The sequence below is a fragment of the Microtus oregoni genome, unplaced genomic scaffold (genome assembly GCF_018167655.1).
Source record: "Microtus oregoni isolate MIOR12 unplaced genomic scaffold, Mior012 000019F_ref0000042, whole genome shotgun sequence".
Taxonomy (NCBI): Eukaryota; Metazoa; Chordata; class Mammalia; order Rodentia; family Cricetidae; genus Microtus; species Microtus oregoni.
The window spans coordinates 11,174,265-11,194,030 of record NW_024543078.1 but is presented as its reverse complement, the minus strand read 5'-3'; the positions used below and the strand labels follow the sequence as shown (position 1 = coordinate 11,194,030).

Here is a 19,766-nt window from a genome sequence, read left to right as displayed (position 1 = left end):
TGGTGTCTTGGAGAGGTAAGGAAGGTGCCTCAGACATGGGGCAAAAACCACAAAGATTTAATGTAAAGTCACAGTGTCTCAAGCTGGCGGGCAGCCTCAGTCCACATCTTCTCCAGGGGTACCTCTGGGCTCAGTAGACAGAGTGTGGAGCAGTCCTGGGTCTCCACACTCCTAGAGATGAGGTCAGGCCCTAGGTACTCGCTGGGGCAGGAGAGTCAGCCGGTGCTGTGGGAGTCTCCTTTTGTACCAGTTCTGGCTCATCCTCCCCATCCTGAGGTGGGTGCACCAAGACCTTGTCCAAGATGCCAAACTCTTGGGCCTCCATGGGGCTCATGTAGCGGTCCCTCTCCATGGCCGACTCTGGTGGGAAGCAGTACGTACACGTAAGTCAGAGCAGAGACCTGGGATGCTTTCCCCAGATACCTAGGTTTGAAGTCCCCACAGGTAGCAGATGGTTTATGAAGTTTTGAGGATGGGACCACAGGATCAGTGCCGTTACTAAAAGAGAAAACCACTTGAGAGGCTAGAGCAGGAGGATCCAAAGTTCAAGGCCAGCCAGGGATACAGACCAAGATCATGTCTTTAAAAAAAAGTCAATTGATAGAGCACTGGTCTAGCCTGCTCTGTGCCCTGATTCCGACCCCAGAACCACCAGCAAGGCAAAGGGTTGGGAGCTGAAGGTTAAAGGTTGCCTTCCAGGCACCAGCTGTCCCTGACTGTCCTGCTCCCAGGACTCAGATACCCATTCCTAGCATTTTATCTTCCAGCCCCACAGCGTGTTCCAGCTTCCTGAGTTAAGACACGCACTCTGACAATTGTTTCCCATGGGGCTTGGAACTTCTCTGTGTCTCAGTTTCCCCAGCAGTAAGAAATACATGTTTTCAGGCAGGAGCTCATGTAGTCCAGGATGGCCTCAAAGGGATGACTCCCGATTCTCCTGCCTGTACCTGCCAAGTGCTGGGAACGACAGGTGTGCACTACCACAGTGAAGAGAATCGCCTCCTGAACACTGTCCTCTGGCCTCTACACGTCACAGTACACGCATGCCCACACTCACCAGCAACAAGAGAGATCAAAGAATGGCATGTGGGCCAGCCACACGGCTTGCCACCAATTCCGCTGAGCATTGAGTGTGTGTTCAACCACCACAATGCACAGAGTATCAGGAGAGAGCTGATCTACAAACTGTCCTCTGACTGCCACATATCCACTGTGGCAGGCACATGCTCCCCAAATCAACCATTTTTAAAAAACGAATGTCACAGGCACCAGGGAAACCCTGCTGGCACCAGTATCCCTTGCTACCTCCCCCCACCCAAATATACTCTGTCAAAACAGCACGGACCGACAGAGCCAGTTTTCATGGCTGATAGTTGGAGAACTGGCTCAGATGGACCAAGAGACCTTGTTCTGGCAGAGGACCCTGGTTCAGTTCTCAGCACCCACACAGCGGCTCACAACTGTTTATATAACTCTAGTTCAAGGGGATCTGACACCCTCTTCTGACCTCCACAGGCACCAGGCACACATGCAATTCACAGACATACATGCTGGAAAAACACTCATATACATATACATATAATAAAAAAAAATGAATTTTTAAAAAAAAGGGAAAGAGGCCGGGCGGTGGTGGCGCACGCCTTTAATCCCAGCACTTGGGAGGCAGAGGCAGGCGGATCTCTGTGAGTTTGAGACCAGCCTGGTCTATAAGAGCTAGTTCCAGGACAGGCTCCAAAACCACAGAGAAACCCTGTCTCGAAAAAAAAAAAAAAACCAAAAAAAAAAAAAAAAGGGAAAGAAATGTATATTTGTTTTGTTTTGATTTTTGAGACAGGTTTCTCTGTGTAGCTCTGGCTGTCCTGGAACTTGGTTTGTAGACCAGGCTGGTCTCAAATTCAAGAGATCTGCCGGCCTCTGCCTCCCAAGTGCTGGGATTAAGGGCATGCGCCACCACTACTTGGCATAAAATCTATACTTAAGGCACACCGCCATCCCCTCATTGGGGATTCTAGGCAGGGCTCCACCCCTGAGCCTCACCCCCACCATTTAGAGACACCTGGCTCTCAGCACTGGAAGGGGTCACAGGCTCAGAGCATTTGTAGCCAGTGAGTCTGCTGCCCATGCCCAAGGCTCAGGGTGATCCCACCACAGTCATGTCCAGCTGGGGAAGTCCTGGCTCAGGACAATGCAGTCCATGGAAGTGCTGTACGGGCTGGGTGCTCACCGATCACCTGCAGGCTCTGCTTCGTGTGTTTGGCGTAGATGTTGTACAGCTGCTTTTTCAGCTTCATGATCTCCTCGGCCTGGATGGCGATGTCTGTGGCTTGGCCCTGAAAAGCGAGTGGTAAATGCAGGAAGAAGATAAGCCCAGAACTGGAGGGGTTTCCTCCCCCAGTGGGATGTCAGAGTGAAGGAGCTATTCCTGTGCTTCAACCCTGCAGTTTCTGAGCCTACTTCCTTCCCATTGATCAATTTTATTTTATCTTACTTTTCTTTTGCTTTGTGACACGGTTTCTCTACATAGCTCTAGCTGTCCTGAACTCTTTCTGTAGACCAGGCTGGCCTCAAATTCAAGTGATCTGTCTGCTTCTGCCTCCCGAGTTCTGGAACTGAGGGCGCTTGCCCACCATGCCTGGCTCTGCTTTTGCTAGTTATCCTTTCCTCTGGCGGCAGAGATAGGACCCAGCGTCTTGCCGAAGCGTAGCAAGCATTCTACCCAAGGAGCACCTCCCAAGTCATGAAAACACCTATCTCAAAGCAGAGGCAGGAGGCAGAGGCAGAGCAGAGGCAGAGAGATCTCAGTGGGCTAGAGGCCAGCCTGGTCTACAGTGTGCTCCAGGACAGCTAAGGCTGCAAGGTGAGATACTGTCTCAACAAGCAACGACCAGCGGCCTAGACTTCCTCCCACGTCCCAGCAAGACCTGTACTCACCCTGGCACCTCCAGAGGGCTGGTGGATCATGATTCTGGAATTGGGCAGTGAGTGGCGCATGCCTGGGCTGCCAGCAGCGAGGAGCAGGGAGCCCATGCTGGCAGCCTGTCCTACACACCACGTGCAGATGGGGTTCAGAATATATTGCATTGTGTCATAGATGGCCAGGCCCGCAGTCACCACGCCACCTGCAGGCAGTGAGCAAGTCAGGGCCCAGTAGGATCCTCCTCCACCCCAGTTCTGTTCCAGCAAAATATGTGTACAAACATCATAGGGGTGGGTGGGTGGGTGACAGGAATGAGAGGAGGGGTCACAAGGAGACTCCTTCTTTCAGAATCAGTTATAGGCATATACGTACATGGAACCACACACACATGCGCACGCACACACACACACACACACACACACACACACACGGCTCTGCCAGCCTCCTCCTGGCTATGAACTCTGGTCAGGTCATATATCACCATGTAGGGCCAGGCACTCCCGCTCTCTAAGGCACAACTGCCCTTCGTAGACCAGAGGTGAGCATCCTCACCTTCCACTCAAACTTTGTTGAGAAATGAGTGTACTCACTACATAGAAAATTCTGAGAGAGGCCCCTGGCCTGACTAGTGCCCAATCAACACTGCCCATCCCTGGGCCACTGAGAAGGACCAGCTGGTAAGGGCGCGCTCCACCAAACCTGACAGCCTGAGATCAGTTCCTGAGACCCACATGGTGGAGGGGAGAAGTGACTCCCATAGGCTGTCCTCTGCCCTCCAACACGCACAGAGTGGCATGCACCCAGCCATCTAACCACATACTCACATAAATAAATGTACTCTTAACATTTCTCTTAAAAATCAGCGATTTTGCCGGGCAGTGGTGGCGCACGCCTTTAATCCCAGCACTCAGGAGGCAGAGGCAGGTGGATCTCTGTGAGTTCGAGGCCAGCCTGGTCTACAAGAGCTAGTTCCAGGACAGGCTCCAAAGCTACAGAGAAACCCTGACTTGAAAAACCAAAAAAAAAAAAAAAAAAAAAAAAAAAAAATCAGCTATTTCTGCAGAGGGCAGGGGCTCATGCCTGTCACCCCAGCTGAAGTGAGAAGCCAACAGGGAATAGGGTTATAGGTGGCAGAGTTCCCGCTACACAAGCATGTGGCAGTGGGTTCAGATTCCCAGCACCCACAAAATACACACGGCAGCACACGCCTGTAATTCCAGCACCGGGGAGGCGGAGACATGAGGATCCTTGGGGCTCACTCTCCAGCCACACCAGAATACTTGGAAGGTTCCAGGCCAGTGACAGCCCTTTTGGAGCGATTTTAATTAATTCGCTAGTTCTTTGTTTTCTGACTGTCTCAGAACTCACTCTGTAGACCAGGCTGGCCTCTACAGATCTGCCTGCACCTGCGTACTGAATACTGGAATTCAAAGTGTACGCCACCACACCTGGCTAACAATACTACATTTCTGAGTAGCCTTTGCTGTCCTAGAACTCAGAGATCTGCCCACCTTTGCCAAGTGCACCACCCTGCCATGCCCGAAGCGAGTTTAAGCGTTAGACTCTGCAGAAAGCTGATTCACACCTATTCTCCAGAGAGAGGATATTCCCGAGCCCCAACACGGTCAGGCCCTGCTCACCTGGGCTGTTGATGTACATGTGGATGGGTTTCTTGTTGCTTTCAGACTGTAGGAACAGCAGCTGAGCGATCACCAGGCTGGCGACACTGTCGTCAATCTGCAGGTGGGGAGGGCAGAGTTGTCCCCAGATTGAAGGTGGGTGGATGGAGGCTTAATGAGCCATCATAGAAAGGGGGTGGTCAGGGAGCCCCAGACACTGGAAGGCAATAAGCTGAGGGCAGGGCTGGGTTGAGTGCTCACCTAGCATGCTCTAAGCACTGCCTGGACCTGGTGTGGTGGCACATACCAGTCATCCCAGCACTCGGGAGTTGGAGGCAAGAGGATCAGTGTTCAAAGTCAGCCTGGGCTACACACGACCCTGTCTCAAAAACTCAACTATCTAACTGGAGCTGTGGCTCAGCGGGTAGAACGCTGGCACTGAGTTCCAGTCCCAGCACGACATGACCCTGGTGTGGTGGTACACCTTCACCCCAATAAACGTCACCATCAGCTACATAGGGACTTCAAGGCCAGCGTGAGACCCTGCCGCAGAAGACAACAAAACAAGACTAGCTGGCAACAGCAGACTACAGTGGTGTATGCACTTGACACCCAACATCCGGGAAGCTGAGGCAGAAGGATGGCAAGGTGAAAGCTAGCCTGGACTACACAGCAAGAGTTTGGTTCAAAAGAAAAAGAATGTTTATGGTCAGGGACTAGGGTCTAGGAGGTCACCAGGGATGAGAAAGAGCACGGTGAGGCAAAGAGTTTGACAAGGGGAGAAAGGTTGGAGAGACAGCTAGGTGTCTCCAGAGCGCACCGGGGTCGCTCACCGGGCCCATGACGCACACGATGCGTTCCCGCAAGAGCCTCGAGTATATATCATAAGCGCGCTCGCCTCGACCCTGGTAGGAAAAGAACAGAGGTGAAAGGTCAGCGGTCATTGCACGCCGCCCTGCCTCCTCAAGTCTCCACGCTATGTCCCTACCAGGACCCCGTACCGTCTGTTCCACCACTATGGGGATGAGCGGGAAAGCTCGCGGAACAGTTCCATGGAGGCTCCTCCGCAGGGGTGAGCCGGTTCCAGCAGTCCATGGCAGTGAGAAACGCACGGCGAAGCGAGACAAAACAGCACCGTATCCGCCTGCAGCCGCCCGGGCCTCCCCAAGCAGCACTCGGGGCCACATACCTCCGTGCGCCCCGGCGTGGCTTCCGGAACTACAATTCCCGGCGTGCTCTGCGGGAGTCGCTCGCTAGTCCACTTCCGAGAACGGAGTGGGTGGGGCCGCAGAAGGCGGGGGTAAGTCTGTGGGCGGGGTCTTCATCGGAAGTTAGCGTTCGAAAGACTAGGGAAAGAGTATCTCGGTCTCATGCAGGTTCCCGCAAGGGGCTTTGCAGTTCCTCGGTGCCCACGCGGGAAGCAGCGCACGGCGGGGTGAGGTGATGCCTCAGGTGAAACATCTGCCGCCACCATTGCTCCCTCAGCAATCCCTGGGTGCATGCATGTGCTCGCCTGGTCTTAGGAACTACAATTCCCAGGTGCTTTCAGCCATGACTCCCGGGTGTAGGCGCTCGGAAAAAGGGGGCAGGACTTTACTAGAAGTCGAGCCTTGGACACACTGAGAAATGTATTGAACAAAGCAGCTTAAGGAGTGGGGACGCTGAGGTAGGGCTCCTGGAGGCCTCCAAGGACCCCAGAGCAGGAGTCCTGAATCTTGCCGGAGGCACTGGATGTTCGCTGTAGCTGTATTCACTCTTGGAGGGTGCCTGGCTCTCCCGAAACGTCCCCTTATTGTCCCATTCCAGGTGGACAGTTTTTGCTGTGGGATGCACGGTCCTCCACCTCGAGAAATACTGTCCCCTCCACCTCGAGCTGACGCCGCCTGACCCAAATCCCGTAAACTCCCTCCACGGCCACACCTGCTTCTCCGTTGTCCTCCAGCCTAGCCTGTGCTGGGAGGTCCTCGGAAGAGGTGAAACTGAGCCATCGAGCCCGTGACATCATGGCTCCTTGTCAGTCACCTCTGCACCCACCTTAGTCTTCCATGCACACTCGCTTGGCTCCAGTAGCCACACTTCCTTCCGAATGGGACTCCCTCTGCTCTTTGCTGAGCTCTTTCCCAACACACCTATATCAGGCTGAGACATGTATGCAAAAACTCACTGCCTTTGCCACCACCAGAAGCACGCTCTGGAACTTTCCCAATTAGTTGTCACCTGACATAAGCATTACTTAAAGTAGTTGCACTGATTGATCTTTTTGATTTTGTCTTTTGTAGTTGTAGAACAAGAGCTTCAAAGCCGGGCGATGGTGGCGCACGCCTTTAATCCCAGCACTCGGGAGGCAGAGGCAGGCAGATCTCTGTGAGTTCGAGACCAGTTTGATCTACAGAGCTAGTTCCAGGACAGGCTCCAAAGCCACAGAGAAACCGTCTCGAAAAACAAAAACAAAAACAAAAAACAAAAGAACAAGAGCTTCATAGGGAGACATTCTACACAGTTGTTCATCTCAATTCCCAGCGCCAAGCCTTGCCCCCCAGCCCCTCACTGGGGGATTCTTGGGGGGGCCTCTAACTCTGAGCCATGCCCCAGCCCCATATTATCTTATTTAATATCCTTAGCAGCCCCAAGAAATAGCAACTACTTCATCTCCGAGTCACTGAAAGGAAACTAAAGCCCAGAGATGTTAAGGAATTTATTCTAGGTCCAACAGCTATCAAAGAATGAACTGAGGCACGCTGCTGAATTCCTGAGTCTCAGTTTCTTTGCCTATAAAATGGGAGTCTCTGGTGCATCCCAGGATTCCTGAAAGATTTCCTGATCAGCCACTGTGCTCCCTGAGAAAGGTACATTTTGGTAACTGAGAACCTGCATTTAAATTTGCACAAAGGCCAGGAAAGCACATCAAAGGCCTGAAATGTTTCTCCCTAGATCTCTTCCAACAACACAGGCTCAGAGCCAGGCAGTGATGACATTCACCTTTAATCCCAGCACTTGGGAGGCAGAGGCAGGCGGATTTCTGTAAGTTCGAGGCCAGCCTGGTCTACAGAGTGAGTTCCAGGGCAGGCTCCAAAGCTACACAGAGAAACCTTGTCTTGAAAAACCAAAACAACAACAACAACACAGGCTCTTGGTTGCCTACCATAATCAGGTGACAAGACTTAGTTGCTGAAGACACCAGTTACTTTGGTTGCAGGACACAGAGAAGCCAAGCTGGAACTGGGGCCTTCCTCCCTGCTGGTTTGATTTCATAGTGCCAGGAGGTGACATTCAGTCTATTGGGAAAGAAAAGATATCAGTTGTGTTATCCGGTTGTGGACCCTGACTACTGCCACTCTGACAAATGGCAGGATAGCAACCCTGGTGCAATAGTGGCCCGAGAGTGACGGGCAGCCAGCAGCCTTCTGGTTGGAGTCAAGGCTATTTCTACAGGAGGGAATTATGCTTGGTGCTGTAAGCTGACCCAGAGCCCACCTTCGGAAATCACAGGCCAAGGAGAGACACCTACCTCTCATTGCTCACTGGATGTGAAACTGCCTTTGGAATGTTCCTGCCTGTTTGCAGAGACTCACGAGTCAGAACGCAGAGGAAGAAGCAGGTGTAAGTGCTCAGTCCTAAGCGGGACATTTTCAGCACCACTGCCCTCCAAGGCTTGGGGGACATCACAGAAGAGGGGGCAGAACGACTGCGAGAGCTGGAGGGTGGGGTGAAGGCTGTGAAATGTCCGACGCACACTCGTGACCTCACAGCAACTGTGGCTGCCTGGATAAGAGCATTCAGTATTCCAGCAGGCAGCAGCTACTGGACTCAGAGGGTTGCAGAAAAAGGACATGAAGGTGGGAGGAGGCTTTGCCAGAAGGACTGGGAGGTACAGGAATGGATCTGAGTAAAAATACTTTGCATAAATGTATGAAACTGTTAAAGAATGAAAGATTTTTTTAAAAAAATTGTTAAAAGGGGGCTGGAGAGATGGCTCAGTGGTTAAGAGCATTGCCTGCTCTTCCAAAGGTCCTGAGTTCAATTGCCAGCAACCACATGGTGGCTCACAACCATCTGTAATGAGGTCTGGTGCCCTCGCAGACATAACAGACAGAATACTGTATATATAACAAATAAATAAATATAAAAAAAATTGTTAAAAGAAAAACAAGCCAGGCTTGGTGGTGCACTTTTTTTTCTTTTGTTTTTTGAGACAGGGTTTCTCTATGTAGCCCTGGCTGTCCTAGAACTCACTGTAGACCAGGCTAGCCTCAAACTCAGAGTCTATCTGCTTCTGCTTCCTGAGTGCTGGGATTAAATACTGAAAGTACAGATGATTGTGAGCTGCCTGGCTGGGAACTGAACACAGGCCCAATTGAAAACAGCAAGTGTAGATGGAAGTTTCTGTCCCACCTGGTCCCGCAGCCATTCAGTCTGAAAGAAACACACACAGGCTTATATTAACTATAAACGGTTTAGCCTATTAGCTCAGGTGAATTATTAACTAGCTCTTACAACTTAAATTAACCCATAATTCCTATCTATGCTTAGCCATGTGACTTGGTACCTTTTCTCAGTAAGGCATTCTCATCTTGCTTTCTCTGCATCTGGATGATAACAACATCTCTGCTTTCCTCTTCCCAGAATCCTCCTTCTTCTTGTCTGGTTGCCCCGCCTATGCTTCCTGCCTGGCTACTGACCAGTCAGAGTTTTATTAAACCAATGTGAGTGACAAATCTTTACAGTATATAAGAGCATTATCTCACAGCATTTCCCTTTTTTTTCTTTTCAAAATAAGACCCTGAATCTAATCTCTTTTGTTTAGCTTTTTTCCTGACCATTATTGATAGCAACTTTTAACCAACACACTAAACAAAGACAAATATTCATAATCAAATTTTTTTGGAATGTGGGTGTAGTTTTCTGATGGAGGAGGGTCATCTTTCTATCTGTTGTTTCATTGGTTAAATAAAGAAACTGCCTTGGCCCTTTAATAGGACATAAAATTAGGTAGGCGGAGTAAACAGAACAGAATGCTGGGAGAAAGAAGCTGAGTCGAGGAGTCGCCATGATTCTCCTACCGGACACAGACACAGGTTAAGATCTTCCCTGGTAAGACACCTCGTGGTGTTACAGGGATATTAGAAATGGATTAGATCGATATGGAAGAGCTAGCCAATAAGAGGCTGGAACTAATGGGCCAGGCAGTGTTTAAAAGAATACAGTTCCCATGTAATTATTTCGGGTATAAAGCTAGCTGGGTGGCAGGACACAGCCCCACCGCTGCTCCTATTACTACAGTTTCCAAGGCTACTTCCTGCTGAACTCACTCCAAGACTGTCCTGGAACTCACTCTGTAGACCAGGCTGGTCTCGAACTCACAGATATCTGCCTGCCTCTGCCTCCCGAGTGTTGGGATTAAAGGTGTGTGCCATCAAACCCTATTTCTTTTTTTCCCCGTATGTGCTTTCTATATCCTGTTTCTTTTCTCTACCAACGTATGTTTATTTTTAAACACACTGTAAACCGTTTAGAGGCTTTTTTCATTTGAATCTGTCTTTACTGTACATCTCTATCTTTTTCTAACCACATGAGTCTTTAATCTGCTAAGCAATATGGCTAGGATTAAAGCTGTGACTTTGGTGGCTGACTCCGTCCCACCCTTAGCTTCCTGAGAGTCTAGCTTTATGGCAGAGGTACAGGTGGGAGCCATGTATATTGCTACAACTCTGGAGTTTCTAGGTCCCTGCCACCACCAAGAAGCATGCCATCAGCTACTCATAAATACCATTTAAGTGTTTGGTGGCAAAGCCTCTAAAAAGAGCTGCAAGGTTTTTGCTGCTAATCCTGAGTCAGGAAACCTCTTTTATAAGAACCATGTCTCTTACCAAGACGCTGCACTTGTCTCAGTTCTTGTCTGTCTAGAATCCTCTTTTTTAGCTTTCTCGGGCTTTATATGGAAATTCTTGCCAAACGTTTCTGTAGACAGAAGTTTCTGTCTCACCCAGTTCTGCAGCCATTCAGCCACCTCAGTCGATAGACTGAGACATGAGACTCTTAATCTCAGGGTCATGGGTCCGAGCCCCAGGTTGGGCACCACTTTTAGAAAGAGACTGCACTTTCATTTCCTGGTTGCTCAGACCCAAATAATCATACAGAAACTATATTAATTACAACACTGTTTGTAATTAGCTCTTACCTCTTAAATTAACCCATTTATTCACCTATGTTTAACCATGAAGCTGTGGCTTACTGGTAATGTTCTGGCATCTTTCTCCTTCAGCAGCTATATGGCGTCTCTTTGACTCTGCCTACTCTCTCTTTATATATCTCTCTTCGGATTCCCTGCCTGGCTTTACTCTGCTAAGCCATTGGCTGAACAGCTTTATTCATCAACCAATAAAAACAACACATATACTGAAGAGCATCCCACATCATCTCCCCTTTCCTTATCTGCTGTGGGATAATGCTCTTGTACATTTAAAGAGTTGTCACTTGTATTGGTTTAATAAAACACTGATGGGCCAGGCAGGAAGTATAGGTGGGGCAACCAGACAAGGAGAAGGAGGATTCTGGGAAGAGGAAAGGCAGAGACGTTATTATCATCCGGATGCGGAGGAAGCAAGATGAGAATGCCTTACTGAGAAAAGGTAACAAGTTACATAGCTAAGCATAGATAAGAATTATGGATTGATTTAAGTTCTAAGAGCTAGTTAATAATAAGCCTGAGCTAATTGGCCAAACCATTTATAGTTAATATAAGCCTGTGTGTGTTTCTTTCAGACTGAATGGCTGCGGGACCAGACAGGACAGAAACTGCCATCTACACAACAAGTACTATCAATTGCTATTCCACTTCCACAGTCCTTCAATGTCACTATTCAAACCTCAGTGGGCTGAGGACTTGGTTCAGCTGTGTATATGTATTGGCATGTATTACTTTTGATTTTCTGAGACAAGACTGACCTGGAACTCATGGCAATCTACCTGCCTCAGCCTCAGTACTATTGAGATGGTGGGCATGTAGCACCATGCCAGGCTCACTGCTAGTAAGTCTTATTCCTTTTCACATATGAATTGTTTAATACAAAAAAAATTTGTCAAGTCATAGGCTCTTTCTAAAATGCAATAACCTTGTAATCCCTTTTAAACAAGCTGAAGTAGGATGTGGTGGGGTTGGAATCCCCTTTCTATTCTTCAAGGGGTTACTAAATTTCCTTATTTGGTGGTTTTTGTCTGAGACAGGGTCTCCTGTAGCTCAGGCTGGCCTGGAATTTACTATGTTGCCAAGATTGGCATCCAATTCCAGAGCGTCTTTCCTGAGGGCTAGGATGACAGACAGGAGCCACCACTACCTTTCCTCTGGAATTTAGTGATTAAGCTTATAATAGCTGTGTGGTTTGCACAAACTGCACACAGGGAAATGGGGAGAAACCCCAAGGGATCCAGGTCAAGGCAATTCAAACCAGATTAAAATCTCCAGATGTCGATAGTGCCAACTCTCTGATTTTGAAAGTAGAGTTACATAACAAGTGACACCAGTGGGCGTTGGCTTGTCCTTGTGGGAATCATCTGTCCTAGCAAGAGTCACCTCTGCCACAACAGTCTCAGAGAGCCGGCTGTCATCCTAGCACTCAGGAGGTGGAGGCAGGAGGGCCAGGAGTTCAAGGGCAACCTTAAGTACTGAGTTTAAGGAAAGTCTGGGTAATAGAAGCAGGAGAGAGATGGCGGAAGGAAAGAGGAAGGAAGGAAAGAAGGAAGGAAGGAAGGAAGGAAGGAAGGAAGGAAAAGGGAAAGGGAAGGAAAAAGGAAGGAAGAAAAAGAGAATGAAAGTTGTTGCCTGAATTTTTCTCTGGGAAATGTGAATACATGTCACTTACCTTGGACAGGACACCTGGAAACCACCCCACCCCAGTCTGACTTGGTGGAATTTATTGGATCACTTTCAGAAGCATGGCAGAAGCCCCACACAACACAGGTGACCACCCTCTAAAAAGTTGGCAGAGAGAGCCCCGCACACTTTGGTTTATGATCTCTTATACTCCCTTGACTCAGAGGCCACAAGTGATTGTTCAGAACACTATGCAGCTGTGGCAAGTCAGGAGGGGGAAGCCGCTGCCACCCCAAAGGGCTAGTCAGGAGGAGGGACTCCTGCCACCCCAGATGTTTTATGACCCTCCCCTCTGTTTGTTTGTTTTTTTGTCATTGGTTTTCAAGACAGGGTTTCTCTGTGTAGCCCTGGCTATCTTGGAACTCGCTCGTAGCCCAGGCTGGCCTCAAACTCAGAGATCACCCGCTTCTGCCTCCAGAGTTCTGGGATTAAAGGTGTGTGCCCACCACTGTTCCACTGCCCATCTCCCAGCCCCTCTTATTAAAAGTGTCTCTCTCTTTTTTTTTTAAAGCCTTTTTTTTTTTTTTTGGTTTTTCGAGGCAGGGTTTCTCTGTGGCTTTGGAGCCTGTCCTGGCACTAGCTCTTGTAGACCAGGCTGGTCTCAAACTCACAGAGATCCGCCTGCCTCTGCCTCCCGAGTGCTGGGATTAAAGGCGTGCGCCACCACCGCCCGGCTTTTAAAGCCTTTTTAAAGACAGAGCCTCATGTAGCTCAGGCTGGCCTGCTACCAGCTCCACAGCTGAGTATGACCTTAAAGTGTTGGCATGGTGGGTCCGTGCCATTGCACCATGTGCCGTCGCGTTACCTTGCAAAGTGTGTCGAGTTTGTGAGTCAGAGGGAGAAGGCTGTCCTATAAAATATAGGCAAGAGCAGGCAAGAGGCCTCAGCCGGTAAACTGCGGACCCGAGTTCATCCCCAGGACCTGAATGAAGAAAAGAGATAAAAAGGACAGGAAGGACAGGACTGCTTCTAGGTGTGGTGAGGGGGAAAGTGTGCTCTACTTATGTGGGAGAGCACAGCTGGAGCAGACACGTGCAGAGTGAACAGAACCCTGAGCCATGTGAGGCGGAAGAAGGGGAAAGGAGAGGGGACAGAGGGGAACCAGTGTAGCAGCCAGGAGGCCAAAGGTACAAAAGGGGTGGGTAACCAACCTGTCTGACCTATATACAGAGGAGCTTCTGGGGAAGGGCAGCCCAGCCCCTGGACTGGAGAGTTCAGGGTAGAAGGTGGGATTATGCCAGCCATACCCTGCAATAGGTAAGGACTGAGGGATGCTGGGAGAGCCCGAAGCCCGGGTCCAGCTTTGATATGTTAAACAGGCACCTCTGCCATTCACCTCAGTTGAGACCTTACACCACCCACAAGGACCCATTCCCTCCAGTTGTCCTTGCACACCTGCCGTGGCCCGTGCGCACATAATGAATACAGGAGTCGAGCCACTGGGACACGCGTGGTCTCCTCACTCTGTGCAACTGATCCTCCTGCCTCCACCTGCAGAGTGCTGGAACAGGTGTGTGCCTCCACGCCTGTCACCAGCTGGGATTTCTGGCCAATGGTCAAGTTCAAAGGTTCTGGGTGTGTAGGACTGATTGTAGCCAAGCTGCCTGGTACACAGAGGCAGGAATGGCCATGCAGTGTTCCCTCTGGCTGTCTTCCCTAATGTCTGAGTCTCAGGAGGGCACCTGCTTGTCAGCTCAGCACCCAGGAGGATGAGGCAGGAGGATCACTGCCAATTCCAGGCCAACCTGGGCTACATAATGAGAACTTTTTTTTTTAAAAAAAGTATTTTTTAAAATTTATTTTTATTTTATGCACATTGATGTTTTGCCTGCATGTGTATCTGTGTGAGGGCATCAGATCCCCTAGAACTGGAGTTACAGACAGTTGTGAGCTGACATGTGGGTGCTGGAAACTGAACCCAGGTCCTCTGGAAGAGTAGCTAGTGTTGCTAACTGCTGAACCATGCCTCCAACCCAGAGAACTTCTTAACAATAAGCTAAGGGTTGGAGAGACGGCTCAGTGGTTAAGAGAGGGGGGACCTGGAAACTGAATCCACATGGAGCAGCTCAAGGTTGCCTGTAACTCCAGCTGCAGGTGTATGTGGGGCGGGGCGGAAGAAATCACACGCCCCCTTCCGTCCACTTGCACAGACGCAAGCACACCCATAATATTTTAAAGAACCCGTTTCTTTTTAAAGATAAAGTTAAATTTTAAAAAGAGAAGGGCTTGTTGGGCACGCTGGTAGATGCCTGTCATTCCAGCACTCGGGATGCAGAGGCAAGAGGATGGGGAGTTCGAGAGCATCCCTGGGTTTCGCTTTCCATTCTGGCATCCACATATGCTCACCCCTCTTTTGTTTTCAAATTACATTGTGTATTACCCCACGCGTGCGTGTGGAGGCCAGAAAGGAGTGCCCATCATTCTCCTCCCAGTCCACCCTTCCAGAGCCTGGGGCTGGAGTCCCCGCCCACACAGCAAGCAGTCCCCAGCAGCCCCGTCTCTTCCCACTCAGAGCCAGAGTAGCTGGCATCTGCGGATGCACCTGGCTTGTTTTACGAGTACTGGGATCTGAACTTAGTCTTCAGGATGACACAACAAGGGCTCTTACCCAAGAGTCATCTTTCCAGCCTCTTCCAGCTGGACTTACAGGCCACTGAGAACTGCTCCATGTGGTTCAGTTTCCAGGTCCCCTTCAAGAGCAGCCGGTGATCTTAACCACTGAGCTGTCACTCCAACCCTTAGCTTATTATTAAGACGTTCCCTGGGATGGAGACATGGTTCAGCAGTTAGGAGCACTGATGTGCTGGGCGTGGTGCCTGTATCCCAAGCACTGGGGAAGAAGAGACAGGAGGATCCTGGGATCATTAGCCAGCCAGCCCGGCGCCAGGTTCAGTGACAGACACTGCCTCAAAAAACCAAGGCGAAGAGGCTGGAAAGATGGCTCTGCTGGGGACTGCTTGCTGTGTGGGCGGGGACTCCAGCCCCAGGCTCTGGAAGGGTGGGCTGGGAGGAGAATGATGGGCACTCCTTTCTGGCCTCCACACGCATGCGTGGGGTAATACACAATGTAATTTGAAAGCCAACAGAGGAGTGAGCATATGTTTCATGACATGAAGATGCTTGCTGCCCAAGTCCGACGTCCCAGTTCGAACCCTGGGAGCCATGAAAGGGGGGAGGAGAGAACTCTCTACACACAGCTGCCCTCTGACCTACAGATGTGTCCTGCAGGCCCACACAGGTACATCACAGAAACACATACACACACAACTTTAAAAATGAGGAAGACACCTTTAATGCCAGCACTTGGGAGGCAGATGTGGGAGGATCTCCAAGTTCAAAAAGATAGGAGGGGGCAGTGTGAACAGAGACAGTCCCAGAGGAACAAGAGGTCAAGAGCATCAGACACCTACACCTACGCATGCATATACATACGTATGCACACACATATGTGCATATAAATACGCATACATATGCACACGTACACACATATATACATACATACATACACATGTGTACACACATTTATACACATACGTATGTGGTAGTTTGAATGTAATTCGCCCCCATAAGCTTATAGGGAATAGCACTACTAGGACGTGTGGTCTTATTGGAGGAAGTGTGTCACTGGGGGGCAGGCTTTGAGCTTTCCTATGCTCAAGATACAACAACCCAGTACCTCAGTCTACTTCCTGTTGCTTTCTGGTCAAGATGTAGTCAGTGCCATGTCTGCCTGCTTACCACCATGCTCCCTGACAAGAAAACTGACTGAACCTCTGAACCATAAGTGAACCACCCAGTTAAATGCTTTTCTTATAAGAGTTGTGGTGGTCATGTTGTCTCTCCACAGCAATAGAAACCCAAACTAAGGCAACACATATACACACATATATACACATATGCATACAGTGCATATGTCTATACATACCTCAATATACTCATGCATATATACATGCACACATATACACAGTGCACACATATAGTCACAAATATGTAGCATACATATGCATATACATATGTACTGGCTGGTTTTGTGTCAATTTGACAACCTAAAGTCATCAGAGAGGAAGGAGCCTCAGTTGAGAAAATGACCCCAAGAGATCCAACTGTAAGGTTTTTCCTCATTAGTGATCAATATGGGAGGGTTCGGCCCACTATGGGCGGTGCCAACCCTGGGCTGGTGGTCCTAAGATCTACAAGAAAGCAGGCTGAGCAAGCCATGGGATCGATCCCTTTATGGCCTTTGCACCAGCTCCTGCCTCCTTTTGTATATGTGTTGCTTTTATTGGTTAATGAATAAAGAAGCTGCCTTGACCTGTGATAGGGTAGAATAGAACTAGGTGGGGAAAACTAAACTGAATGCTGGGAGAAAGAAGGCAGAATTGAGAGAACAGATGCACTGGAACCTTGCCGGTAAGACATAGCCACATGGCAATACACAGATTAATAGAAATGGGTTAATTTAAGATATAAGAGTTAGCCAGAAATATACTTAAGCTATTGGCGAAACAGTATTGAAATTAATACAGATTTCTGTGTGATTATTTTTGTTCTGGGCAGCCGGGAACAAATAAGTGGTCTTCCCGAACACATACACATACATAATGTTAGGAATATTTCCTAACGCGAGCTCCCTGACGATGCAAAAATTCCCAATCAAGCCAAATCAAAACAAGCCAAATTAAGAAATATCCAGATTTAATGGGAGATCTGCACTCTCGGGTGGCCCTGAGGGGGAAACCGGGAAGCCACAGAAACGCAACCCCTGGGAGGAAGAAAGGGAGACCACGTGTTCTTCTTTTGGGGGGTCACTTAAGTACCCTGGGGAGTGGTCCTGACCCCACCCCCAGGGAGGGGTCAGGACCTGGCCTGCTGGATTTGAAGTCCAGACTAGGCCTGGGGGCTGAGATAGCTGCCAGGGACTGGGGCCTACGCTCCCAACCTAACACATAAATGCATACATACATACATACATACATACATATACAGACACACATATATACATATATATGTACACACACACACATATACACACACACTTTCTTCAGTACTGGAATGGAATACAGGGCTTTTGCAGATTCTAGGCATGGACTTGCCGCTGAGCAGCATCTCCATCTTTATTTTTGATATTTTGGGCTTTTTTGAGGTAGGATCTCACTATGTAGCCCAGCCTGGAACTGTCTATGTAGCTCAGTCTGGCTTTAAAATCACAGAGATCAGCTGGGCAGTGGTGGCGCACGCCTTTAATCCTAGCACTCAGAGGCAGAGGCAGGCTGATCTCTGTGAGTTCGAGGCCATCCTGGTCTATATAGCAATTTCCAGGACAGTTTCCAAAACTATAGAGAAACCCTGTCTCGAACCCCCCCTCAAAAAAATCACAGAGATCTATCTGCCTCTGCCTCCAGAGTGCTAAGATTAAAGGTGCATGCCTCAAGTCGGGCTAAAATTTTACCTTATGTTATTGTATTCATTTATTTTTATTTTATTTATTTTTTTGTTTGGTTTGGTTTGGTTTGGTTTTCTGAGACAGGCTTTCTCTGTGTATCCCTGTCTGTCCTCGAATTTGCTCTGTCGATCCGCCTGCCTCTGCCTCCCTGGGATTACAGGCGTGCGCCACTATGCCTGGGCTTTTCTTTCCTTTTTTTCAGACAGTCTCCCATAGCCCAGGCAGGCCTCAAACTTCTGATCCTACTACCCCAATATCTTAGTGCTAGGATTATAGATGTGTGTTGCCACATCTGCATTATTTAATATATTTTTTAAATGGCATCTCATGTGGTCTAGAGCAGTAGAGAACTCATCTCCTCTTCCCTCAGCATTCTGAGTGCATAATTTCCTCTCTTTTAGCATTATCACATTTTATTTTATTTTACTACTGTGGTAAAGATGGAACCAAAGCCCCTGTGGACTTGTGGAAGGCAAGCTTTGACCACGGAACCACATCTCAGCCTCAGTGGATGTTTACTGAATGCTGAGTACTGTTCTATTTGCTGATGGTTTTCTGGGCTGGGGCATGGCTCAACCATAAAGTGTCTGCGTAGAATCCCCAGTGAGGGGCTGGGGGCATTGTCAGGATCCCCTGTGAAGGGCTGGGGGCGTGGTCAGGGTGAAGCCCTGCCTAGAATCCCCCAATAAGACACTCATCCCAATCATTAACACCACACAGAGAGAGGTTTTTTGTTTTTTTTTTAAGATTTATTTATTATATATACAGTGCTCTGGCATGTAGGGCACCAGATCTCATTATAGATGGTTGTGAGCCACACTGTGGTTGCTGGGAATTGAACTCAGGTCCTCTAGAAGAGCAGTCAGGGCTCTTAACCTCTGAACCATCTCTTCAGCCCCCTGAGAGAGTTCTTATATACAGGAAAATAACAACTTAAAGCAGAGTATGGTTGTCCAAGCCTGTTATCCCAATACTTGGAAGCCTGAGGCAGGAGGATGGTATGTTGGAGTCCATCCTAAATTCTATACTTAGGCAGGCAGAAAAGCAAGCCCAGCTGGGCAGTGGTGGTGCACACCTTTAATCCCAGCACTCAGGAGGCAGAGGCAGGTGGATCTCTGTGAGTTTGAGGCCAGCCTGGTCTACAGAGTGTGTTCCAGAACAGCTAAGACTGTTACACAGAGAAACCCGTCTCAAAAAAAAAAAAACAAAAAAACAAAAACAAAAACAGAAAACTAAACAAAAAAAAAAAAAGGGAAAAAGAAGAAAGCACATACCTATGTGTGGTGTCCTCGAGGAGCAAGCTCACTGGCTGCACCACAGGACTCTGGGTAAAGGCACTTGCTGCAGGCCCTGGCCACCAGCCTCTCAGTAGAAAGAGCAAGTCCTGAGAGTTGTCCTCGGACCTGCACAGGCACCAAATAAATAAATGCACCAATGCAATGCATATGAAAAGGATTACTGCCATAGAGTATGGAGGTGAAGCCCTGTTTGTGCTCCCAGCAGCTGGTTATCAACCCCCTTAAACCACAGGAGAGCAAATTTAGAATCAGAGAGGTGAATTTATGGCCCAAGTTAGGAAACCAGGTAGGTGCCTTGCAGTTTCTCCCTCAGTCCTGAGAAGTCAGGACTCAGGAACCCCACGTGGGATGTCTCCAGGTTCCCTCATCCCTAGATGACTTCTGCGGGAAGACAACCTGCACCTCAAAGGACATTCCACAGCACAGGGTCACACAGGAAGGTCTCCAAGAGGGCAGAGCTAAGCCCAATGGGGATAGATCCCGGGGACATGCCCCGGTTCTCTGACAGCCAGATAATTACGTCAAAAGAACCTGGGATGGGAATTCACTTCTGCTGTCTCAGAATTAAGAAGGCTGAAACAGGAGAATTGCTAGTTTCAGGTCAGCCTGAGCTACACCA

The 19,766-nt window shown here is 49.0% G+C and overlaps 1 protein-coding gene across 1 annotated transcript; it reads right to left on the bottom strand.

Annotated features, from left to right (window-relative positions):
- Nucleotides 1-36: 36 nt before the first annotated feature.
- On the bottom strand, nt 37-5,772 carry LOC121459451 (caseinolytic mitochondrial matrix peptidase proteolytic subunit). Its single transcript, XM_041669235.1, has 6 exons — nt 5,538-5,772; nt 5,370-5,441; nt 4,558-4,654; nt 2,932-3,119; nt 2,225-2,330; nt 37-360 (listed from the first exon to the last, which is right to left on the bottom strand). The coding sequence occupies exons 1-6, from the start codon at nt 5,721-5,723 to the stop codon at nt 191-193; spliced, it is 819 nt and encodes a 272-aa protein (XP_041525169.1). The 5' UTR covers nt 5,724-5,772; the 3' UTR covers nt 37-190.
- Nucleotides 5,773-19,766: the final 13,994 nt, after the last annotated feature.